Source organism: Capsella rubella, unplaced genomic scaffold (assembly GCF_000375325.1).
Source record: "Capsella rubella cultivar Monte Gargano unplaced genomic scaffold, Caprub1_0 scaffold_2, whole genome shotgun sequence".
Classification (NCBI taxonomy): domain Eukaryota; kingdom Viridiplantae; phylum Streptophyta; class Magnoliopsida; order Brassicales; family Brassicaceae; genus Capsella; species Capsella rubella.
The window spans coordinates 3,060,154-3,087,037 of NW_006238922.1; the positions used below are offsets into that span (position 1 = coordinate 3,060,154).

The following is a 26,884-nucleotide window of genomic DNA, read 5'->3' on the forward strand; positions in this document are numbered from 1 at the left end:
AAACTCTAAAATATTTAGTTTCATATATTGTCTTTGAATTCGTAGGATCGGAAGAAGCTCCTCTTTTAGTTTCATATTCGTGAGAATGAAAATAAGTCAAGTAGAGATTAATCTATGCCTGAAACAAGTTTTTATTAGTTGAGATGATATGTAAATACAAAAACATAATTTTTTTGTATGTGTTAGACCTCACAATACTACTCTACTAGTACAAATTAAGCCTCTTTGAGATCATTTTGTAAACACAAGTTCACAAAGCAAAGTCATTCTAAAACACTCAAAACACATATAGTTTTGAAAATAGATGCATAGACGAGTCTCATGTACGTAGCTGAGACTCTTGCAGATTATGGTAGTGTTTTGCTTTGAAAATCTTGAATGGATTTGTTTTGTGTTGTGTTGCACACACACTGATAATTACTACTTGTATTTTGTTGGCTCGATGTTATATAATGATATGATTGAAATACTTATGTTATTGCACTAGTAGTGTGTCTACCTTTGGTCTCTAAGTCTTACCGAGTCGACGAAACTTGCATCTCTTTTGGATCATTTCGTGTATTTAATTAGAACACGCATTGACTCAACACTGCAAGAAACATCTAAATTGTACAAGCAACAACAAATATCAATGGAACATAGAAGTTGATGAATGTAATTGTTTTACAAGGAATTGGAACTAACACTAAAGAGGAACATTTTCTCCAGAGCCTCCAACAGAAGCTAAGATCACCCAGTCAAAAATTACATCATTTTAAAGTATACATTTCCTAAGCATATACTTCAAATTGTCTAATGCATGTATGTATACAGCCAATTTATATATATTTATGAACCCCTTGTATGATCTGAATACACACCTGCCAAATGCCAAACATTTATGCATATATTAACAATCGAACTGAACGAAATCGCAAATCAGAAGTTTGGTCTATAACTTGAGAATTCGAATAAGAGTTTCAAAGCATTATCTATCACTCAGCTTTGCATAACTCTTTAAGTAAACAATTCCTCTAACTATGACATTTCACAGGTCTAAAGAGTTTAACGCAAATTGCTAATAACTCCTGCAACAATGCTCATATAACTTATCCAGACAGAAACATACATACCTCAGACATTGTTACAGATTTGGTTTTTTTACTTAATCACGGAGTCCTAATTCAACCTCCAGTTCATCATCCTCCTCGAACAGCTTCAACAGCCGAGCATACTGCTCGTCTCTTTTCTTCTTCTGCCACAATTTATACAAGAAGAACGAGAATCCTGCCACAGCACCAAACCCGAGCAGTATGAGTATCACTTTCGTCCCTGATTTGTTAGAAGTATGAAATTCTTCAGCCTTTGCTCCAGTACTCGAACTCTTCGAATCACCAGATATACCTGAAAAAACAAAAAGCATATCAATAGAATCAACACAACACTACATGATAGCATGAAACCAAATCTGCATAATCGTAAAGTTTGTTTTGGTGATATTTCATTAAATCCTGAAGCTACATGATCTATACAGAAACAGAGAATATAATCAATTTCTACAAGTATACACTCTTTAAAATAGAAAACAAAAGCCAAGAACATAAAAAACAGAACATAATAGTTTCAATAATCAGACATACAAAACAGAACAGTTTCATTTTTCTTTTTTGAATAACCAAAGAGGTTCTGACATCCCCTCAGACCCGAAACTAAAACATGTTATATGGTCTCGTCCCAAGCGCTACTCGAACCGGCGACCTCTAAACTTTTGTCAGAGATCTTTACCAATTGAGCTATTAGCAATTGAACAGTTTCATTAGTCATACATACATCATCGTTGGGTGATTCATACAGATCATAATGCTACAAAATTCAGAGTAGTATCATTTTGGCATATACACCCAAAGATACTGAGCCTTTTTTTTAGTAAACATCAAAAGAAGAGATCAATGTAATCAATGAAATCGAGAAAGAGACAAAGTCCAGCTAAAAATTCGATTTAAATCTCGCACAAATCTAATAAGTGAATCTTAATGATTCTACTTTAAAGCACAGATCTGAAGGAGGACGAGACGAACCTAAGACGAAGTTGAGAGAAATCGAAGATAAGAGAAGAAGAAGATGCGAAGATGAAAGAGCGATCGTTGAGATCGAGATCTCTCTCATCTCTCGATGTATCCAATGCTTTTGTGATTTCGTGTCGTGGAAAATAAAGCAAAGGGGAAACGCAAAGATTAATTAATCAGCTATGAAAACGTATTTTTTGGTGAATAAAATATAAGATTAATTCGATTGTATATTCTAAAAAGAAATTTGAAATATATACTACTAATTTTTGAAATGTAACTTATTTTAGGTATTGCAAAAAAATAATTATTTTGTTCTTAATTAATATCTAGGGATATCCATCCTATCGCATTAATAACTTTTTCCGAGAATAATAAAAAAAAATTATAAATATAATTATTTTTAAAATATGTATATTTTAATTTGAAATAGTATTTACTTTCCATAATTTAAGATGGAAAAACGTCATTTAAATAACCAACTTTCAAATTTTGGCCATTTAAATCTCTCATCCTTTTAATGTATCACATGTTTTTGTGATTTGTGTTATGGTTTTGTGGAAAATAAAGAAAAATGGAAGGCAAGAGAGAGTTTTGTAGTTTAGTCACTCTAATATCATCTAAATTGTATCTCAATCTGGTTTTTTCCGTTTGGGTGTTGTTATCTACCACACAACTATGTGGGTTAACATGGCACTGATACTATGAAATATTGTGAAATAGAATGTAATGTGTGTTGTATTCAATAGAAGAATTGGGTATTTATACACATACACAGTTGCCCTAACTATAAGATAATAACATAACTAGGAATTAGAATATTAACATATACCCTTAGGCTCACTACGGGTTTATGTATGTCACGACCAAGTTTCTCTTTAAAGTGGAGTTTTCCTTTTCTCTTTATGTGAGAGTGTGTCTTCGACCCAATTTTGGCCTTACCGGAAGTATAATGAAGTCGGCTTATTTCTGTCTTTGAGCGGTGCCCATTGTTTCTTCACCGAAACGTTTATACACAACGTTGGCCTGTCAAATTTGGGGCCACAAACTAAAACAAAATTATTTTGATGAATTTTATAGATAAAATTTAAAATATTGTACTAAATATTAAATTTTTTAAAAATGAGGCTTGTTTTTGCAATAAAAATAGATAAAATTTAGAAATAAAGGCAAAATCTTAATATTTCCAAAAAACGGGGCCTATTCTTACAAATATTTTTTTCTTATGGGGCATAATTTTTGAAAAAAAAAAAAAAAAAAATGGAGGCCAATACCTATGTATCATGGGAATGTGTGGAGGACCGAGGTTGTTAGAGCATCAGCATTGGTGTAATACCAATCTTGGTCCCTCAATTTTTTTTATAATATTTAGATCATAGGACATTTTAAAATTTTGAGTGTAGGAGCATTGGTGTTTCATGTTATTTGTCCTTCTATTAAATTAATAATATTTTAAAATTTTAAAATTAATTTTTATAATTATATAAAAAACATGGAAATAAAACATAGATCATTCTATTCATTGGATCTTCTCCTCTTACTCTCATCTCCAATTATTCTTTGACACGTGGCAAACGGGACGACTCAAATTTGTCCCGTTTTTAGGTACGTATACAAGATTTAATCCGATTATTGATTTATTTTAAACCAAAAAAACTAGTGGGACTCGGCGTACTAACGCTAATGCCCTTGCTCTTATACCTCATTATAATAGAATTTATGTTTCTCAATTGAACTTCTCCGATATGAGAATTGGAAATCAGTTTGGATATGGGATCTTGGAATAATCAATTATGATTTTATTGTTTGTGAGATGACACTACGGGCAGCATCAATTTGATCATAGTTGATTTCTTTGTTTTTGGGTTATGCTAGCTTTTCTCTCTCTTCTCCTCAAAATTGGTGACGTTTCATATTTCATCGCAATTTTCTTCTCGGGAGAACCGGTTGCTCAACTCATTTAGTTTATAAATCTAAATATAGTATGATTATTCTCCACTCTTTCATCGAAATTGTAATAATTTTTTATATTTTTGTAAATATTGTTTTAAAATGCTTTTATATATTTTAAACACTTTCTGAAAAAAATAAATTTGATTTATCCAGAAAAAAATAATTATATAATAACTTAACCAGAAATATTAATATAAAATTAGCAAGAACAGAAACCCAAGGTATAAAGATGCTCTACCAAGCTGTACAGAAAACATCATTTATTGTAGGACTAAATACGAAGTACAGTAACTACTAACTAGAAACAGTCCATAATCAATGAATAAATAAATGAATTATATTACTCAAAAGGATTAAAAAGATAATAATAAATATATCACCCAAATGGATTATCACACAAACGATATAGATAAAATAGACAGTTCACTTGTGAAAAATACTTTTTTTAAAAAAAATTCACATTTCTGCAACACTAAAATATTCTGAATGATTATTCCGATGCAGTAAATGAAGGCAAAGTAAATTTTATGAAAATGTAGCATACGACGACCCAAATAAAATGATATATAACATCGTTTACCTCTCCAAAAAAAATATAAATAAAACATACGAAATTAAATCTAATATGTAACCTTCTAAGAATTTTCTAGTAAATTAGTTTTAAAAAACACCAATGGTTCTCTCCGGCAAGACTTATGGATTTGTCGGATTTTGGTACGTAAGTTCATTTTACATCTAAGATTTAATATTTAAATTACCTTGTTATTAATTATTATATTTCACTTATCATTTATATTTTAAAATAAATAAATCATCACATCATCTAGATAATAAGAAACATCTATTTTCACATTTTTCATGACTTGAATTTTTAAAATTTAATATAAATCAATCGAGACGAGTCTAAAACGAATATTTTATTATTTGAATATAGATATCAAGATACGGTTTTCAAATTTTTTTTTTTAAATAAAAATAGGATAGTGACGTTAATTATATCATACAGATTGAAGTATTGAGGTTTTACAAAAGATGATTAACCTAGGATTACAACCTTGCCAAAAAAAAAAAAAATTAAAACAAGAGTTACAATGTTTTTTTTTTGTTGGGTATCAGTCAACAACTTATACTTAAAGGTTTTAAAAATGTGTATAGTAATTTTAGCTATTGGATAATAATTATACCACTAAATTCCTAACAAAAAAGTAATTATACCACTAAATAAAAATGCACACTTACAATATTAACTAGACCATTAAGTATATAAAGAAAATTTCTTAATACAATCTTAGGTTAAGAACCTTCCATCTTACATAACGATGCATGACGATCTTATACATAGACTCCGAATGGTAACCATACCGCACTACAAAACCGCACCGCACTACAAAACCGCACCGCACTACAAAACCGCACCGCAACAGTGTTGTAACAGTGTCAAAATATCTGCATATACATATATATCTATATATTTTCGTTACTATTTGGACCGCACTGCACTTCTCCTACAGTAAAAAAACGCAGTTACAATTCGGAGCCATAGTACCTACATCGCTGTCAGCTGCAGACCCGCGTTATGAATTGTGAGAGCACTTGTCCCCGGCAAATATAGTTGTGTCCCCGGTAAACAATCTATCTAGAGTGTCTGACAATTCAATCAGTACAAGATAAATCGAACTCATCTGTTTTTACGGACGTTGCAACAATAAGACTGTCTTGGTGTGATGAAAAAAAGAGATAACTAAAATCAACAACTTGTTCCTTTTAAACTTAGACGTCAATGTTTTACGATTCTAAGTCGACTAGTTCATGTAAACCACTACTACTTACAAGACAAATAAGTAAATGAGTTTGAGGTTTGTGGTCCGATATTCCTAACTGTATTTAAGACCGGTTATATATAGGCAGGACATTTTCACCTACCTAAGTTCTGCATTTAGTTGAGTCTAGGTTATATATAGCATACTTACTTAACTAAGAGTCTTGTATCAGTACTCATAAATCCTTTGTTTTGAAATGGCCATGCTAGGTTTAGTTGAAGTCTTTGTAGCATCCTTTCTTTTCCTTGTATTCCTATTTACTTGTTTCTTCCTCCACAAGAAATCTCACGGTCAACCTATTCTCAAGAACTGGCCTCTCCTTAGGATGCTTCCAGGAATGATCCCTCAAATCCCTCGTATCTATGATTGGACCGTTGAGGTGCTTGAAGCCACCAATCTAACTTTTCGTTTCAAAGGGCCATGGCTCAGTGGAACACACATGTTGTTCACCGCGGATCCAAAGAACATCCATTACATGCTAAGCACGAACTTTGGGAATTACCCTAAAGGACCTGAGTTCAAGAAGATCTTTGATGCTTTGGGAGATGGGATCTTAACCGTTGATCAGGAGTTGTGGGAGGATCTAAGGAAGTCAAACCACGACATATTTCACAACCAAGACTTCTTGAAACTCTCTGTAAGTAGCAATACAAGTAAGTTAAAGGAAGTTCTTGTTCCTTTTCTTGATAATGCTGCTAAGGAAAACATTATCATAGACTTGCAAGATGTGTTCCAGAGATTCATGTTTGATACTTCTTCTATTTTGGTTACGATCCAATGTCACTATCCATCGAAATGCCGGAAGTTGAGTTCGGTGAAGCTGCTGAACTAGGTGAAGAAGCCATCTATTATAGACATTTCAAACCAATGATCTTGTGGAGGCTTCAAAACTTGATTGGTATTGGACTTGAGAGGAAGATGAGAACTGCTTTAGCTACTGTAAATCGTATGTTTGAAAAGATTATATCTTCAAGAAGAAGAGAGGAGATAAGTCGCGGGAAGAGAAAGCCATTAATGGACGCGATGAACTACTATATGAAGGCGGACACGACCAAATATAAGCTCTTGAAACCAAATAATGATAAGTTTATAAGAGATGTTATATTTAGTCTTTTGTTAGCAGGAAGGGACACAACAAGCTCAGCTCTCACTTGGTTCTTTTGGCTTCTTGCTAAGCATCCTCAAGTTATGGCCAAGATCAGACAAGAGATCAACACAAAGTTCGATCATGAAGATCTTGAGAAGCTTGTTTATCTGCATGCTGCATTGTTCGAGGCAATGAGACTCTTCCCACCTCTTCCTTTCAACCACAAGTCTCCAGCAAAGTCAGATGTGCTTCCAAGTGGGCACAAAGTTGAAGCGGATTCAAAGATCGTGATATGTATTTACGCATTGGGGAGGATGAGATCTGTATGGGGAGAAGACGCATCAGATTTCAAACCAGAGAGATGGGTTTCAGACAATGGAAGTCTAAGACAAGAACCTTCGTACAAGTACATGGTTTTTAATGCTGGTCCGAGATTTTGCTTGGGTAAACATCTAGCTCTCTTGCAGATGAAGATAGTAGCTTTGGAGATAATACGAAACTATGACTTTAAAGTCGTCGAGGGTCACAAGATTGAACCTGTCCCTTCTATTGTTCTCCGTATGAAACATGGTCTTAAAGTCACTGTTAGTAAGAAGATATGATTCTATTTCTTTATACCTAAAGTGTGTCTTTTTCCACGTTATGCTCACATGCAAAATATCTCTGTTTTTTGTTTAAATGCTATTTACTATTTTTGTATTTGTAATATTTTATATAATATCAAACGAATAAATATCAGTAGTCATAACTCAATGTTTTGATAAGCAAGATTTGTTTGTATTGCAAGTGTATGTTAGTATGAGACAATATAATTGTTGTTTTGTTATTAAAAGTTACATGATCATAAAGATTAAAGAGATAACCGATAAATTAGTATATATCTTTGAATAAACCTGCTTGTCTAATTTAAACGAATTGTATATGCGTTTTGATGGTAGAAAACGTTTCTGCGAAGAGAAGAAAAGAACAAAACTCTCATAATTGTGGTTTTAAACCATATTAAAACTACATCCCAGCGAAATGTGAATGTAACATTTATTTGAATTAACCATGGTGGTGGGTTAGTAGTTCCTATCTAGTAAAAAAGTTGGTCTGTAGATCTAAGTCAAGGATCGATTCTCTCCTAATGCGAATTGTTTCTCATTGATATATAGTCACATAGATATATATTCTTGCTTTCGGCCTATTTGAATATTCGCAAAAAGGTTTATCTGTGCGCTGCAATTCTCCAAAAATCGGATTTTTCCATAGATCTGGAAATTTACTCTCAATTATAAAAAAAATATTTATTGGAATTATAATCCTAATTCCTAACCCATTTCACAACAAAACTCGAATTACTATTACACACACACAAAAAAAGAAAAAAATCACACTCGCTAATATATTATTAAAATCTGTTAAATACATTAAACATAATATTCTTGTAAGTGATTAAACTCGATGTGTATGAAGGAGAACAATCCATGTTGCCTTCACATGCATGATAATGCTCACGTTGTATATGCGCAATAACCCAAGAAGTTCACAAAAAAAAAACAACAAAAATTTAATAAAACAAGAATAATGTTTTATGTATACAAGAGTAACGTTTTATTAATTTAAGAGATACAAAGATAAAACTAAGATGTAGTAGATGACTAGGTTCACGAGTCACGACGACATCTAGTAGAAGTTTCACAACCACGATGGTAATGGTTAGACTCATGTTTGATACATCCTTTTGGATAATGGAAACTACATGTTGGATCTCTATCTTTAGCCAAAGCTCCATATCCCAAATATTTTCTTCTAGTCATGGGTCTTTCTGATTCGATCATAGATCGTGAACCTTTCATATACCTTGCTTCTTTGGTTCCACAAAAAACTACCAATATGATCATCATTGTAGCATATAAAAAGGCAATAAAACTCTTATTTGAAACCATTTTTTTTTCTTTCTTTAAAGTCAAAAATATGGAAAAGAAGAGAATATATATCACTACACAAATTGGTGTACCTAGCTAAGCATTAGTTTCTTTTCCTAATTAAGTTATATCATCAGTTTTAAAGCGAGGCTTAAAAATACGTTGCATGCTTTTGTAACCGACTCTAAAATACATTAGTTTCATTAAACATAGCTATAAAAGACTATAGAATCGTTTCAATAATCTATCATTTGTTTTATTTATGTGATGCTAACTAATTTCTTAGGAACATTCGTTTCAATAATCGATTCTACATTACATTTAAAGTTATTAAAACTCTTATAAAGTTTATAAAAAAAAACTAGTTTTCTCTACTCAACGCATCAAAAATAATATAATTTATCAATCACAAAACATTCAATGAATAAAAGTACTTTGCAAAATCTCATTATTCTTTTCTTAGACTTCTCATCTAATTATGAATTTAAGAGACTGTCTTAACTTTTTACACAATAGGAAAGTTAAAATGTAACCAATTATTCTCACATGCTTCTCTATTAATATAGTTTCTAATTTCTATTAGCTTTTTGACGTGTAGAAACAAAAAAAGAAAACTATATTCGGATTGAGAAATTGAAAAAACAAAACAATAAATAAAACGCGAAGATGAGTTTCGGTTATAAAACGCGAAGGACATATATAATTTTGTTACCATCGATAAAAACCTCATTTGGTTATTTATACGGTTCATAGACCACCACGTCAACTCTTCTTCCTAAATCCTAATCAACGTTTAATGTCCTGTTCAGCTGCAACTACTTCCACAAGTACATGAGGCTAGTTCAGACAAGAGATTCAGTTAATGAGGTCTAAGACATGAACCTACTACATACAATTTCTTGGCTTTGAATACGTATATGGTTGGATAAATGTCTTGAGTACCTAGTAGATGAAGATAATGTAGTAGCTGTTGTTGAGACGATTGTTTTAATGTCGTTGAATAGTAGTTCACATAGATAACACCATATCATGAACAAAAATTATATGATGTCAGCTGACCAACCAAAAATTGAAAACGCTTGACCTAGAGATATTATAAAATGCCATAACTTAATCTTGATTCTAGAATTGTTCATATATATAGCATGTGGAATTCAATTAACCCACTTAAAATACAATGACATAAATAACAATTGAGTTTTAAGGAGTTTGGTACTTGAACCTAATCCTTGATTCTCTTACATAACTCAAAAATGGTTTGGGCAAGTCAAGTCAAATTGAGAAGCCACTAGTTCTTATTGAGATGTCAAGTCACATTGAGAAGCCACTAGTTCTTATTGAGAAGTCAAGTCACATTGAGAAGCCACTAGTTCTTATTGAGAAGTCAAGTCAAATTGAGAAGCCACTAGTTCTTATTGAGAAGCCACTAGTTCTTATTGAGAAGTCAAGTCACATTGAGAAGTCAAGTCACATTGAGAAGCCACTAGTACATAAACCACGAGTAAGATAACCAGATACTACGCATTCAAAGATTGTAAAAACTGAGTTGATTTTAGATGTGATTTATATAAAGGTCGAAGAACATTAGCCAACTAGATCACGTGGCATTCAGTGAATACACTAAATACAAGACAACAAATTACAAATTAAGTGAGTTTCAAGAGTTTGGTGCGTAAACAATCGAGTCTTGTAAAAACTGAAGATTGGTTCAGGCTCCAACCACAACATTCATGCATTCAATTGCATCAATGTAATCATATATAAACTCGGGTGTAACACATAGCATTGTCACTATAGCAAACCAATTTCATAAAAGAATCTTATCTAAACCCAAAAATCCTTTGTGTAAGAATGATGATGATGAGCTTACTTGAAGTTGTCATCATAGCATTCCTTTCTTTCTTTGTATTCCAATGTTTCTTCCTCCACAAGAAATCTCGTGAAAGCCCTTTGTTGAAGAACTGGCCTATCCTAGGGATGCTCCCAGGCTTGCTCGTCCGAATTCCTCGAATATTTGACTGCACCGCTGAGGTTCTTGAGGCCAGTAATCTGACTTTTGCTATAAAAGGTGCTTGGCTTAGTGGAACAGACTTGTTACTCACGGCTGATCCAAGGAACATCAATCACATACTAAGTTCAAACTTTCGGAACTACCCTAAAGGACCTGAATTCAGGAAGATCTTCGATATTTTGGGAGATGGTATTTTAGCTGCTGATTCGGAGCTGTGGGAGGATCTGAGAAAGTCAGGTCACACTATTTTCCACCATCAAGATATTCTTGAGATCTCACTCAGTAGCAATGTAAGTAAGTTAAAGAAGGGTCTTATCCCTTTTCTTGACAATGCTGCTGATAAAAACATCATCATAGATTTACAAGATGTGTTGCAAAGATTCATGTTCGATACAGCTTCGATTTTAATGACTGGTTATGATCCAATGTCTCTATCCGTTGAAATGCCGGAAGTAGAGTTTGGTGAAGCTGTAGAGGACGGTGAAGAAGCACTCTTCTATCGAAATATCAAACCGAAGATTCTGTGGAAGCTTCAATACTGGATTGGTATTGGAATTGAGAGGAAGATGAGAGCTACAACGGCCACTCTCAATCAAATGTTAGCAAAGATCATATCTTCAAGAAGAGAAGAGATAAGTCGCGGGAAAAGAGAGACATCAATGGATGTGTTAACATACTATATGAATGCGGACACGACCAAATATAAGCTCTTGAAACCGAAAAGTGATAAGTTTATAAGAGATGTTGTTTTAAGTCTAATGGTAGCAGGAAGAGACACCACAAGCTCAGCTCTCACTTGGTTCTTCTGGCTTATATTTACACATCCCCAAGTTATGGCCAAGATCCGACATGAGATCGACACAAAGTTTGATCCCGCAAATCTTGAGAAGCTCGTGTATCTACAAGCTGCCTTGTCCGAATCTATGAGACTCTACCCACCAATTCCTTTGAATCACAAGTCACCATTAAAGTCTGATGTGCTTCCAAGTGGACACAATGTTGAAGCAAATTCAAAGATTATAATCTCAATGTACGCGCTGGGAAGGATGAGATCTGTATGGGGTGAAGACGCATCAGAATACAAACCAGAGAGATGGATTTCAGAGGACGGAGGGATAAGACATGAACCTTCATACAAGTTCGTGGCATTTAGTGCCGGTCCAAGAGCTTGCTTGGGTAAGCATTTGGCTCTTTTGCAGATGAAGATGGTAGTTGTGGACATCATACAAAACTATGACCTTAAGATCGTTGAAGGTCACACGATCGACTCAGTTCCTTCTATCATTCTCCGTATGAAGCATGGTCTTAGAGTTACAGTCAGTAAGAAGATATAAATGTTATGCTAGCTCTGGAGTCTACAATAATAACTAGTAGTATTGTCTTTTCAGTAAGTGATAAATTGTGTTGCTTGGAGTTGTTTCCTACCTTTACTGTTTTTTTTTCTTTTTTTTTTTTGGTTTTGGGTTTTTCTTTACAAATTTAAATTAAGATAACTATCCAACTTAGATTTGGATCCGGTTTATCTTTTTCTTTTCTCTATATTAACGTGGCTCCGGTTGGTTGTTGATGATTAGTCTTACTTTTCTCCTTATTTGTTCTATCCTTTTGTTTACATGAAATGCTCCATATGTCCATGGTGAATCGGTTTTTTCAATGAGATTTTTTTCTGTAGTTGTACTATATGCCTATGTCTCTCAAAAAACTCATTGAGAGACAAAAGAAAAAAGTAAAGAGCTCACTGTTTTTATTGAATTTAGTCGAAAAAATTACAAATTCTTAAACCCCTTACTACTGAGTGTTCTCAAAGCATTTGAAGAGTAACCGAGATCCTTTGGACGATCGCAGTTGTACTATATGCCTATGTCTCTCAAAAAACTCATTGAGAGACAAAATAAAAAAGTAACCAACAATTTATAAGTAAAGATTATTTTGAACAAAAAGAAAAGAAGATGTCTTCTTTTTTTTTTGTTCAACTTACTCTTAACATCTTAATGTAACTTAATAAACTTACTCTTAATATCTTAATGTAATTTAATTTTAAAAAAGTATCCTAATGTTTACTCTAATTAATGATGGAAGTTGTAAAAAAAAAGTATTTCAATAAAATTGTTTACAAAAATAAATAGAGAAAATTAATATATGATGCGCAAGTCTACTTCTAATATACTATAAATAAAAATGTTATGATTGGCCTCAACATATAAATATATGATGCGCAAGATATACTATAAATAAAAATGTTATGATTGGCCTCAACATATAACATTCAGCAACAACACGAAGAGCATGATCTTTTCTTTTGTTGTTATATCTTTTTCAATACCAAATACTATTTACTATAGAAAAAGCTAATCATTTAGCTTCTATTTTCGTTAGATATAGCTAGGTTTGCATTTATTGGATTTTTGTTCGGATGTACTCAATCCAATTATATTGAAAGATACGAATGGAACTTCCCATCATGTTCGGATATAATTTATTCTAGTTGGTTGAATATAAATAGAGACTGTCTTCTCACGTCTCAAGTCTCACCAAACAAAATAAGAACACTGTTAAAAAGTTGGATAATTTTATCCTATCACTCACTCTTTATCCACATTAACACTTATCATTATCTATTTTTGTCTTAACTTTTACTCGGGCACAAAGCTAAGTGAGGAGATCATGTTGTAATGTGTAGAAGCAGAGAAAAGAAGTATTAAAGTTCACTTTACTCACACTCTCGTTAGAGCATCATCAATGCTAGCATCTTAAGCATATCTTAGGTAAATTAGACATTTAAATTAAATCAAAATGTTAATTAAAATATAAGATACCGTATCTTCTATAAGATACAAAAGAAGGTTTAAGAGGTTGTGACGTGACAGTTTCTAAGTGGGTGTTGAAATAAATCACGTTTAAATTAATTGTGTTTTATGTTATTTATGCAATAAATTGTAACTCATATATGTTTTAAAATTTTTATTTTGCAATAATTATTAAGTGTTTAATAATTAAAATTGTTAATTTTTTTTAATTAATTTTTTTTTCTAAGATACCAAAGTTAAGAACCTACCAATAATCCTACATAAAAACAAAAAACAAAAATACATATCTTAAACTCTACACTTTTAATATTAATTACTAAATTAATCCTAAGATACACTCATTAAATCTTACCATTGAGGATGGTCTCCTACTTAATTGTTCTCACTAATAAATAATATAATATTTCTCAAATATATCATATATATGAATATGTAATATTATTATACTATAAATTTACTTTAATATTTATAATAGGTTGTCAGCACGATATCTTTACCATTGAAACTTTATGAGACAATAAAATTTATATTATTTCAATGTTTTAGTTCTAGAACACGAAAAATGTCGTGGAGACAAAATAATATATGTCGTGGATCTAATAAGGCTACGATTGATTTGTTCATAGTAAAATCATTTTTATAAAACAATTCTCATAATTTACAATATTAAATCTAGGTTTTAGAGAAAAGAAAACCGATAGAGCATTATAAATGTGTAGTACATTTTCTAGTTGATATTTTTATAATATAGAACATATGATATTTAAAATTTGTACATAGTTTAGTACATTTTCTTTTCGTTTTTTGGTCAAAGTTTAGTACATTTTCTAGTTGGTATTTTTATAATATAGAACATATGATATTTAAAATATGTACATAATTTAGTACATTTTCTAGTTGATATTTTTATAATATAGAACATATGATATTTAAAATATGTACATAGATTAGTACATTTTTTCTAGTGGAAATTTAAGCCAACACATAAGTACAAAGACAACAAACTAAATGAGTTTGGTATCGGGTGTCTTAAAAACAAAGCCTCCTACCTTAACGTTGTTACTTGTCAACATCAACATTAACACACATTACTTGTCCTTCGTCAATCTAAACATTTTATTTATAAAGGTAATATAGCAAACCAATTTATGAAAGATACTTTTTTTAAGAAACCCTTTGGTCAAGTATGATGATCTTAAGCTTACTTGAGGTCTTCATCATAACATTCCTTTTTTTCTTTGTGTTCCAATGTCTCTTCCTCAAAAAATCTCACGGAAGCCATTTGGTCAAGAACTGGCCTTTCCTAGGGATGGTTCCAAGTTTGGTCGTCCAATTCCCTCGAGTATATGATTGGATGGTTGAAATTCTTGAGGCCAGTGATCTGAATTTTGCTTTCAAAGGAGCCTGGTTTAGTGGAACAGACTTCTTACTCACGGCTGATCCAAGAAACATCCATCACATACTAAGTTCAAACTTTAAAAACTACCCTAAAGGTCCTGAATTCAAGAAGATCTTTGATGTTTTGGGTGATGGAATTGTAGCCGCTGACTCGATGTTGTGGGAGGATTTGAGGAAGTCAAATCACTCCATCTTTCACCATAAAGGTTTCCTTGAGCACGCGGTGAGTAGCAATATAAGTAAGGTAAAGAAGGGTCTTCTTCCTATTCTTGATAAAGCTGTTGAGGAAAACATCATCTTAGACTTGCAAGATATGTTTCAAAGATTTACTTTTGATATTTCCTCGATCTTAATGACTGGTTATGATCCAATGTCTCTATCCATTGAAATGCCGGAAGTTGAGTTTGCTGAAGCTGTAGATATCAGTGAAGAAGCGATCTTCTATAGACATCTCAAACCAGTCATTTTGTGGAAGCTTCAGAAATGGATTGGGGTTGGTCTTGAGAAGAAGCTGAGAGATTCGATGGTCGCTGTCGATGAAATGCTTGCGAAGATCATATCTTCAAGAAGAGAGGAGCTAGGCCGAGGGAAAAGAGAGACATCAATGAATGTGTTAACATATTATATTAATGTGGACACTACCAAATATAAGCTCTTGAAACCAAGAAGTGATAAGTTCATAAGAGATGTTGTTTTTAGCCTGTTGATAGCAGCGAGAGACACAACAAGCTCAGCTCTCACTTGGTTCTTCTGGCTTCTTTCTATGCATCCCAATGTTATGGCCAAGATCCAACATGAGATCAACACAAAGTATGATAACCCCGCAGATCTCGAGAAGCTCGTGTATCTACATGCCGCCTTGTCGGAAACTATGAGACTTTACCCACCACTTCCCTTTAACCACAAGTCACCTTCAGAGTCCGAAGTGCTTCCAAGCGGCCACAAAGTTGAAGCACATTCAAAGATTGTAATCTCAATTTATGCACTAGGAAGAATGAGATCTGTATGGGGAGAAGACGCATCAGACTTCAAACCAGAGAGATGGATTTTAGAGGACGGAGGGATAAGACATGAACCTTCATACAAGTTCCTTGCATTTAACTCCGGTCCAAGAACTTGCTTGGGTAAGAATTTGGCTCTCTTGCAGCTGAAGATAGTAGCTGTGGACATCATACGAAACTACGACTTTAAGATCGTTGAAGGTCAAAAGATCGAACCTGTTACCTCTGTTATTCTCACTATGAAGCATGGTCTTAAAGTCACGGTCAGTAAGAAGATATGATTCTTATGCTTAGTTGCTTGGCTTCTACGGTAACTATTGTTAGTCCCTTATGCAGAGCATCCATGTGTCGTTTCGTTTGGCTTAGGTTTCCCTAAAATAATTTGGATTGAGATTACTCTCCAACTAAGATTATGGTTCGATCCCACGGGTTTCTCAACAAAAACGTGGCTCATGTTGTTGTAACTTGTAAGAAAAGCAACAAAGAAAAGCAAACTCTACGATGTTATAAACCAAATGGTGGATTGTCATAACAAGTCTAGTTTGGCCCGGTCCATCACCGAGTCCGGCCCGTCATAGTTATAGGCGGCTAAAGCCTTTTCCTAATTGTATTAGGTTTACTTTTTTTTTTCCTTGTATCCATCCTCTATATAAAGAACTCTTTACTTACGAATAAAGACATCTTGATTCTCTCTCTATTCTCTCTAGTATACGACACACAATGCAAAGATTGCAAGGTAAGTTACTAGAGGATACCAAAACGGCGTAAACCCGTATGGACAGTTAAAAGCCATTTCATTAGAGCAGAGATAGATGTCACATAAAACATGAAACCTTAAAGAGATGCACACCTTCACAAACTGCAATTTGGAATGAGAGATGAGAATAAAGTTGATGTTGGCATCTTATCATATTATCATCGATTTAATTGGCATGTGTCACAATCACCTTAATGACTAAATTTGAAAAATATACTATATAACAGCAGAAAACTTGGGCAATGCCTCTGAATTGAATAAAAACATAACTTTTAAAAAAAACTTCTTTGATAACTTGATGTTTATAGGGAGAGGAGAATACAATTTCTAGCTAATAGAGAGACATTTTTGACTGACTTGAGAGGCAAAGGAAGCAATCACACGTCAGAACACATGTATACTACTCATCATCTAAACGACACAAAGTATCAAATTTGTTAATACTCTCAAACGATGCAACAATCCTATGATCATAGATGCTTAACTTGAGATGCTTATCGTTAACACCAAGATCCTCTACATGGTCTACAATAAAGGTATAATAACCACCAACACATTTATCCCCAACAACTTGAATTTCAACACGATGGAGACTCTTCCTCTCAGGACTGAAGTAGTAAACATAAGGCTTAGATGTGTAGTTGAAGTCAAATAAAGCAATTTCACTTGTAGCACTAGTCATCTCAATAACAGACAAACGTTTGCGGTCTTCTGTCTCGGGAAGACAATAGACATATTGAGACCATTCCTGTTTTTCGATATCCTCTAGAACACACATATGTAACTCACATGTAGTCCACATACTATCCATTAGTCTATCATAGTCATACTTCAACATAATCCCACCTAACTTACCCTTATAGTTTATCAACTTATGATAATAGTATTTTTGGTCAATCAACCTAAACTTCTCTGACCTAACATCAAAGCAAACTATCACATTGTTTTCCGCGGAGTAATACAAAACCCCATTGATGCAAATCCCTTTATCAGTAGGGATATGGTTAAAGGGACATTGGATCTTCCTCCACCTCATTATTCCAGTTCCTACTGTCAGAATATTATAAACCGTTTCATTATTAACTAAAATGTTTATGACCAACACCTTGAACTCCTTGCTAATCGGATCAAACATGAAAAAGCTCATGTCCGTTCTCAGTTCACGTAAAATCACTTTACGTAAGACCAGTTTAGGTAAGATCGCATACCTTCCTGTGAGTGGATTACATATCACAGCCACTGAATCCTCATCGTTATTGTTTGAGATCAACACATTCGAAAAGTAGAAAAAACCAGATGCATAGAGGACACGACAACCACTACGAAAACCACTTGTGGTTTTAAGGAACTTGGCTTGGAACTCGGCGGCTATTACAGAAGACTTCTCATTATAATTATGAGGGTGAGGTGACAAGTAGAAGAGCCATTCATCGTTGTGTCGTTTTCTTGCAGCAATTAAGAGACGTGGACAAGTCGAGGACTTGGTTAGGAACAACTCCATGAAATCTTGACGGACAAGTATGGACGACCATTGCTTCGAAACGCAACGACACCTCCCGATTGATTTCATAGGCACTCTTGAAAAGATCTCGTGAAAGAGATCGATTGGGATGGAATCTATAGTTTTTTCATCGTTCATGATCGATGTGTTGTTGTTTTTATTTGTTCATTGGACATAGAGACTCCATTATATAGCTAGGGCATTTGTAGGTTTAGGTCATTTTTGGTCACAACCTAACAAAGGTTTGGTTTAATAATCAGATTGATTTTGGTTTATGTAAAGGCATGAAACCCGATTCGCATCCTTTGTCATATTGAGCGGTACGGTACACTTATATACATACAACAAATTGACAATCTTCTAGTGGATGTTTTTAATCAATCTTTTAATATTTTAGGCGTAAAAATATTTTAATCTATATATATAAAGTTAGCTTTTTCTCTTTTCTCATGATGCCACCTAATCATCCACATAAACCACATTTTTTTCTACATTAAAATAAATTTAAAACATTCATTAAGTGCATATTTATGCTACTTATTTAATTAATAGAAAATTTATATAAATAAAAATAAATTATGTAAATAAATGAAATGTTAAATAAGAAATACTTTCATTTTATATTAGTTAGTGGTAATAATATAATTCAACTTTCATTTTAAATTGATCATAGTTTTAAATTTTAAATGTGTTACTGACTTTAAGAATGTAAGTAAATTTTCAATTTATGGTAGAATAAAAACAACATTTATGTAATTGTACATATAAAATCTTAAAGGGGAATATTAGTTTATAATATGATGAAAAAGAAAACGATTTTAATCCAAATTTAAATATTGAAAGATAATAATTCAAGAGAAAATAACTATAATATGTTTTGAAAATCAATTAAAATAAATAAAATATCACAATATGAATAAAAAATTAAAAATATAAATATAAATCTCCCGCGCGCAGCGCGGGTCAACTGCTAGTCTTTATATATAATTAGGGAGTTATCTCTCATTCTAAGCATCCACCTAAACATCCACATAAGCAATAGTGCAATACTATTTGATTTACATTAAAGAACATTTAAAACATCATTTAGTAGATACTTATATTTATAATTGACAGATTTTTAAAAAAATAAAAAATGAACTATAAATTATGTAAAATAGATTAAATTTTAAAAAATAAAACCAATACTATTATGAAAATTGTATTAGCAGCAAGAATATGATTCAAAATTTTGATAAAAAAAAAACTTTAAAAAAGAATCATAATTTAAATTTTTAAATATGTTAACGATTTTTAGAATGGAAGTATATTTTAAATGTATGGTAGAATAAATACAAAATTTATGTAACTGTATGGAGTATTGAAAGATAGTAATTAAAGAGAAAATATTTATGATATGTATAGAAAATCAAATCATATTCCAATATATATATATATATATATATATTATATGAGAGCCAATAGAAGATGAAAAGAAAACTAGATGTTGAGGAAAGATATGTAGAAGATGACGAAAGAATTAGTAGTTGAAATTGACAATAAATTAATTATAAACCTTGGAAATATAATGTATATGACTATAATAAAATATTTGAAATCTCATTTATTGTGTGAGAGAAATAGTTTAAAAAAAATTCATAATCTAGATTATCAAAAATAATATTGAATTCTAAGTCGGGTTTACCCGTACGGCCATGTAATTATGGAAAGTGAGATAAGATAGACACATTCATAACTCGGTCAAGAATTACATTATAGCACAATGCACTTTATTCGATATATAACAAAAGGCTCGATAAAGCTATTCTAGCGTCATGATATTATATATGTATCTTTACACTAAACAATGTTCATGAGACTCGATATATTCACATTTTACATAGAACAATGTTATATTTGTATCAACATATATTCATAAATAATATATACAATGAGGTCAACAACAGTCGATATAAAGTTAACTTGAAAACTTTTAAAGAGATGTCTTCATGGAATATTAATAAAAAATAAACTCTCGTAGTAATAAAAGATCATCAGCTAGTCGTTAATACCATTTATTATTTCTGCATATTTTTAAGTGTTATTTGTTTTCACAAAATATATATATATATAAAATCATATATTTTTCAAGAAAATATTATCGTCGACAGTATATATGTTATATATCGCAAAGTAAAATAAGTTTAATGTTTAATTGCACTGATTTATCTTTTAAAATTCAAATGATTATAATTATGTTCAAAAATTTATATTGATAGAAGAGGTTTTAATTTAAAATCCAGCTGCAACGCACAGGTACAAAATTAGGTAAATAATAGTGTCAAACCTACCAATTAATTCCGACGTATTGAGATCTTTAGTCTCATAGTTTCCTGGGGTTAACCAGACTTGTGAGATGCTCAACTCGCTATTTCGGTTTTCAACGACCGGTTCCCACACGTTGATCGTTGCTCGAGTCCCATATAATTCCAATAACTGCCATGCTCAAATGCCACATGCTGAAACAAATAGCTTAAGTAGTAGCTAGCATTAAGTTGAAGCATTTAACAGCAGAGAAAAACTCATGATATATAATTATACTAACCAGATGTATATATTAGTTTTGTGATTAAAATTTATATATATATCAGTTGCTGAGTTTGACCATAAATAAACAAAATTGAAAAAAAAACAAAAAAAAAAAGCAAAACATAAGTAAAGTATAAGCAAAAGAAAAGAAAATGTACAATTTGAAAAGTTATATTAATGATTGAGAAACTATGAGAGTATCTCACCATTGCAGATGCTTATCATCCTCATCACACAACTTCATCAGTGTCTTTATTTTTTTGTTAAATATTAAACTGCAAAAAAAGCAAAGGGAAATTGCATACTTCATACAAAGAATAACACTTAACTAGATTTTAACCCGCGGTATACCGCGGGACGACATTCTAAAATGTATTTTTTTTTATTAATTTTGTTTGGTATATAAGAGTGTATTACTATATTTTGATTGTTAATTCTATGAATTAACCCGTAGAACATTATATGATAATTTATTTTTTATATAGTCGTAATTTGATCAAATTAATTAAATAAGTATAATATTTAAAATAATGAAATGATACTGACATAATATTCGTTTACATAGTTTAATTTCATATTAATATATTTTGTGTGTTATACTATATTAGACAACCCGTAAAAATATCTATAATCATAATTATGTAAATTATAATCCGTTCCATCACATGACCCGTGCTACACGATTATCCATAATATTTTAGTACATCCATTTTTTGTATCGTTTGAGTAATATACATCCGTTTCTAAAAATTCAAATTGCAACATATGCCAAAAAAAAAAATATTTTTATCATACATATTTTTATATAATAATATAAATTTAGAAACAAATAAGACCATATAAAGATGTTGGAGAAATCTTTGATTTATTAGGGAGATATTTTAGGAAATTTTGTTAAATGTAATAAATATTGATTTCTAATTTTGCAATTTTATTATGATTTAATTACAAAACTTATCTTAAACTTTTTCTATTTAATCAAATGGCAAAGGTTTAATTATGAAAATATTACAAAATAAAAGGGTAGAACACAAAAGGTACTTCAAAAATGTTAATATAGATTAGGTGGGCGACGAGGGTACTATTCACACATTCATGTGACCTATCAACTAATTCTTTTTTTTTTTTTTGAAACAGGCTTGCAAACTTTTATAAATAGGTGCCCAATGGTCTATTTCCGGATTTAGGCCCATTACAATCCCAAAGGGCTCAATCCACATACAACAAACCAAACCAAATAATAAACCAAACCCGACCCGATTTTATGAACCGAACTAAACCAGTTACACAAAACTCTAATCTCTGATTGTACAACACAACCAGAGCCGCCGCCCAAGAACCGCGAATCCTCACCGGACCATGGCTTCCGGGAGCCTGGACAACGAAAGCCGAACGGAGATGGTGGATCTGCTGCCATCCCGCCACCGTAGAACCGTTTTGAGGAGGAAGAAGAAAAACAAGCTTGTCTTTGTCGAGCAGATCCAATCTCAGAAGTGAAAGAGAAATAGCAGTAGGGAGTAGATCTAGAGACTTCCAACGGTGGCTTAGCTTTACCTAGCCGCAGACAATCTCCCCCATCGAACAAACACGCCGTAAAACCTCCAGAATCTTCAATCTTCAGATCTAACCACTATCCTTTTTCTTTCTTTTCTGTGAATCTCGCTCTTCTAATCCGCGTCGCTACATCACCGGTAGATCAAACCGCCGATGTCTCACAGAAGCTTCTCCTCTCCACATCTCTCTTGGATTTGGTCATATTGATTTGCTTAGAATGATGCAGCAGATTACAGATGAAGAACCATGAGCCATGGGGCTCTCATCGTCACCGGAATGAACGGAAAACCCCGACGACGACGCACAAGATTTTGGTCAGAAGAAGAAACTTGTTGGAGAGAAAAATCGCCGCGAGTGAGATCCACGCGCCCGCGACTCCCTCTCTCTTTAACACTTTTTTTTTTACCTATCAACTAATTCGATAACAATTAAATGAACAACAAAACTATAATGTTAGCATATCTCATTTTATATACATGTAATAAACGATGGTTGGTTTTTTGATAAAATATGAAAATGTGTAAGGTAGTTGAGAAGAAAAATCTTATTGGATATAACTAATATATTGTAATCTTATATATAACTCGTTAAATGATATATTATATAATATAATAAATGTGTTAGCTAGATAAAAGTATATTTATAGAAATATATAGTATGTTATCATATTAATCTAATAAATAATCATGATAATATCTATCTTATTATTTTTGCAACCTTTTTTTTGACCACCTATGTTAGACTTTTTTTTTTCCTTTGTTTGCCCTTAAAGTCTAATTAAACACATATTTTCGATGAGGTTAAATAAGGTCATAAATGTAACTAAACATTTCGGGTCGGTTTATAAATGTCAATTTCAACCCGATTGAAATATTTGGATATTGCATTAGATTAATGAGTTGACTTTCATATGTACTATTGACCTCGAAAATGACCACCTACCTTCTCGGCGCAAATCTTTCCTTCTATAACTAAGAGTGAATATTTGATAATCAATCATAATAACTATATTTCCTTTCATGAATACAATCTAAAATCAAATGAATATATAAAGCGAAATAATCGTCACATCTTAACTTCTTTCTAAAGTGTTTATAGATAACACCTGCATATTATAAAGCAGGCAACCATTATCATTAATTTAGTAATCTTGGTAAATATTTCTCACTCGCTAAATGGTTTGAGATACTTAAACTTATTCGATGCTCAGATCGACACTGTCTTCGCAGCTATATCGGTGTTAAAGTACGACGACATCGAAATCATTGTCACGGAAACTGGCTGGCCGTCGAAAGGAGACGAGAACGAAGTCGGAGCCACCTTACCTAACGCAGCGTCTTACAACGGAAACCTAATCCGTAGGATCTTGACATGTGGTGGTATACCGTTACGTCCTAAACAAGATCTAACGGTCTATCTTTTTGCTCTGTTTAACGAGAACAAGAGCAACCTGGTGCTAATTGTTATAGTCCTGCTACACTTGAAGCTTATTAGTTATTATCAGAAGAAAGGTCGCGTCTGTGGGAGTTGTTACTTCGGCGGCGCTTACGTCGTTAGCCAACCACCAAGTAAGTTCATACTGTAACTCTTTTATTATTGTGGCGCATGTTAAGAGTAGGTGTGGGGGTTTCATGCTAACCGACGCTATAATTAGGGTAACGTAGTTTTATGGTAGTGTGTGTGTTATGTGTTGACGACAGAGGTCAAATGTTCCCACGTGAAAACATAGTGTTTGTGGCTTTACCTCATCTTTGTCTTTAAAAGAGAACTAGATGATGGTACGTGCGGGTGTATTTTCAAAACATAGTTTACTGGTTTAGATTTCTTAAATAATGTAACGTGATTTGGTTTTTTATAATTTTTTTATTTCATTTAGTTGAAAGATTAATGACTGCATTTGTTAACTGGAGTAGTATAATAGAAATTGTTGAATTGGAAAACCAAAGTTTATAATGAGAAAGTCTTGAAGATAGTATTGAAAGACATGTAACCGAAGTTATACATGCAGGAAATGAAAAGAAAAAATGGAGAATTATAATTTAAAGGTTTTTGAATACTTTTTTGAAGACCACATTGGTTGTTTTTTTCTTTGGTTTGCCATCTTTATCAACGATGACCACCTTCAGTCCCTTTTTGGAAGTAACTTTTGAGAGAGCAACGTAGAGCTTCCCACACAAAATGAGCAGCTTCAGTCCATTTTTGAAAGTAAATACGATTAAAATAGTTTGCCACATCCTCCTGTACGTTTGTGTGGGAAGGTCCGAAAACATTGTTTAGCTAATTGCTGCAAATATTTTATTTTCGACTAACCATTGAACATGTTAATCTTTGCAAGACGGATCAAGCAATTAACTGGGCTACCTTCTGCCTTTTCACATTCATCCCACATGTTTTCAGCAAATCTATACAAATTAGTTTCTGCCATTTTTTTGAGTGAAAAATTTGTTTATCGCTAATAATCTTTTGGGAGGAGTATACATCATCGATGAATTCTTCTATTATTTATATTAATACTAATGGAACCTAAAATATTCTTGGTATTTATTATTTTCATACATTTAGTTGTTAATGTTTGATATAGTTTCGAATTTCGAAATTGTTAGGTATGATTTTTTGGTTTAGGAAACTAAATTAATTGTGATTTGATGAATCCAATCTAATGAATAAATATGATGCTATATTTTAGTAATGTATTTTTAAGAGTGATTATATTATTTAATTATTTATAGCAAAATTTCTGTTGATGATGACTAATTAAATTTTATGAGTTTAATTTGTTTCTATAACTGTTTCTATAATTAAGGGATTTGAAGTAATGAATAAATTGTTTGCTATATTTTAGCATAACACCAAAATTTTTATCGATGCTGGTTCATTTAATTTTATGAGTTTATTTTTTTCTATAATTGTTTTTTATAATTTTATCGGTTATGATGGTAACTACTCGAATTTCAAAATTGTTAGTTATGATTTTTTTTGTTTAGGAAAAAAAAAATCAATCGTGATTTGATGAATCCAAACTAATGAATAAATTATTTGCTATATTTTAGGAATGTATTTTAAAGATTGATTATATTATTTAATTATCTATAGCAAAATTTCCATCGATGAAGGTACATTAAATTTTATGAGTTTAATTTGTTTCTATAATTGTTTATATTATTAAAGGATTCGAAGTAATGAATAAATTGTTTGCGAGAAAGACAAGTGGGCCAGTGGTTCTCACCTCTATTGCTTTCTCACCAGATCCGGGTTCGAGTCCGGTCCCTCTGAAAGAGAGACCTATAATTTGTAATGATGTCAAAAAAAAAAAAAAAAAAAAAAATTGTTTGCTATATTTTAGCATAATACAAAAATTTCCGTGGATGAAGGTTCATTTAATTTTATGAGTTTTATAAAATTGTTTCTATAATTTAGGGATTCGGTTATGATTGTGTTAAATTTAATTTGATCAGGTAAATTTGTTTCTATTATTTCGGTTATGTAGTTTTCTTATTAACAAATTAGTTTTGTTTAACCTTTTTTATTATATAAACTATGATTGACTTATATAAAATGTTTCCCTTTTAATAGTATAGATCGTATGGTGTTAATATTAGATATTTAAAGTTTGATTTTGTGAATCTAATTTATTAACAAAGAAGCTGATTGGTTTGTGTAAATGTGGAATAAGCAGAGTATGGAAAATGCGAGTTTCCGACAGGATACTAAAGAAGAAGATTTGAGTTATTTTTAGGGTAAATTCCTTCTTGGTTATATATTATATATAATTTGTATTTTGATGTAATTTGTTTTGGTTGTAATTTTTTTGTTAATTTTTGTAACTTCTAACTTTTTTTTTTTTTTTTTTATGTTGGATTGTTAATATCAACTGAGACTATGTTCTTGATATTAAGTATTTGAGGTTTTTCAAAAGTATTTGAGGTTTTTCAAAAGTATTTGAGATCATGAAAATTATTAATGTTGGTTAAGATACATAAGTCGAGAAATGTTTATGGTGGCTACATTATTATACATGTCATTATTTTTTACTTTTTATGTGGGTTTCACATGTCATCTCAACGACTTTCCGACTCATAAAATGAAGCCACTTGAAGAATACAATGAGCATACATATAGTTTCATTTGCTCTGTTCTACTTGACTAAGCGAAGTGCCACCTGAAAGGAAGAAAAGAAGAGACAGAAACAAAAGCCGAAAGGAGTCTCCTCTCCCCAAATACACTACATCTATCTTAACATTTGTAATCACCTTTAGTTTCAGTTTTCTTTCCCATCGAATATCCTTAGTACAAAGCTAATTAGCAAATCTCATTAAAGTTAATCATATCAATTAACGAATCGGGTCGAGTTATTTTTTCCAATTTTAAACCCGTTTTCATTTAATTGTTGAATATTTACTCAACAAATCTAGATTTCATCAACAATATATATATATATATATATATATATATATATATATATATATAACGAACAA

At 31.9% G+C, this 26,884-nt stretch overlaps 5 protein-coding genes across 5 annotated transcripts; 3 read left to right on the forward strand and 2 right to left on the reverse strand.

Moving 5' to 3' along the window:
• Positions 1-578: 578 nt before the first annotated feature.
• On the reverse strand, positions 579-2,199 carry LOC17896628. Its single transcript, XM_006302936.2, has 3 exons — positions 2,058-2,199; positions 1,113-1,383; positions 579-860 (listed from the first exon to the last, which is right to left on the reverse strand). Exons 1-2 carry the CDS (start codon positions 2,143-2,145, stop codon positions 1,145-1,147), a joined length of 327 nt encoding a protein of 108 aa, XP_006302998.2. The 5' UTR covers positions 2,146-2,199; the 3' UTR covers positions 579-860; positions 1,113-1,144.
• A 3,607-nt stretch (positions 2,200-5,806) lies between these two features.
• On the forward strand, positions 5,807-7,507 carry LOC17895482 (alkane hydroxylase MAH1). The gene is given in 2 exon segments (XM_023788057.1): positions 5,807-6,579; positions 6,582-7,507. Coding segments are annotated over 2 exon segments (1,491 nt in total). The 5' UTR covers positions 5,807-6,014.
• A 3,144-nt stretch (positions 7,508-10,651) lies between these two features.
• On the forward strand, positions 10,652-12,393 carry LOC17895978 (alkane hydroxylase MAH1). Its single transcript, XM_006301795.2, has one exon. It carries the CDS (start codon positions 10,664-10,666, stop codon positions 12,155-12,157), a length of 1,494 nt encoding a protein of 497 aa, XP_006301857.1. The 5' UTR covers positions 10,652-10,663; the 3' UTR covers positions 12,158-12,393.
• A 2,413-nt stretch (positions 12,394-14,806) lies between these two features.
• On the forward strand, positions 14,807-16,496 carry LOC17894995 (alkane hydroxylase MAH1). The gene has a single exon (XM_006301818.2). The coding sequence runs from the start codon at positions 14,817-14,819 to the stop codon at positions 16,308-16,310; it is 1,494 nt and encodes a 497-aa protein (XP_006301880.2). The 5' UTR covers positions 14,807-14,816; the 3' UTR covers positions 16,311-16,496.
• Positions 16,497-17,186: 690 nt separating this feature from the next.
• LOC111831922 (putative F-box protein At1g30925) lies at positions 17,187-18,425 on the reverse strand. The gene is made up of 2 exons (XM_023787532.1): positions 17,995-18,425; positions 17,187-17,928 (listed from the first exon to the last, which is right to left on the reverse strand). Exons 1-2 carry the CDS (start codon positions 18,423-18,425, stop codon positions 17,187-17,189), a joined length of 1,173 nt encoding a protein of 390 aa, XP_023643300.1.
• Between the last annotated feature and the right edge of the window lie 8,459 nt (positions 18,426-26,884).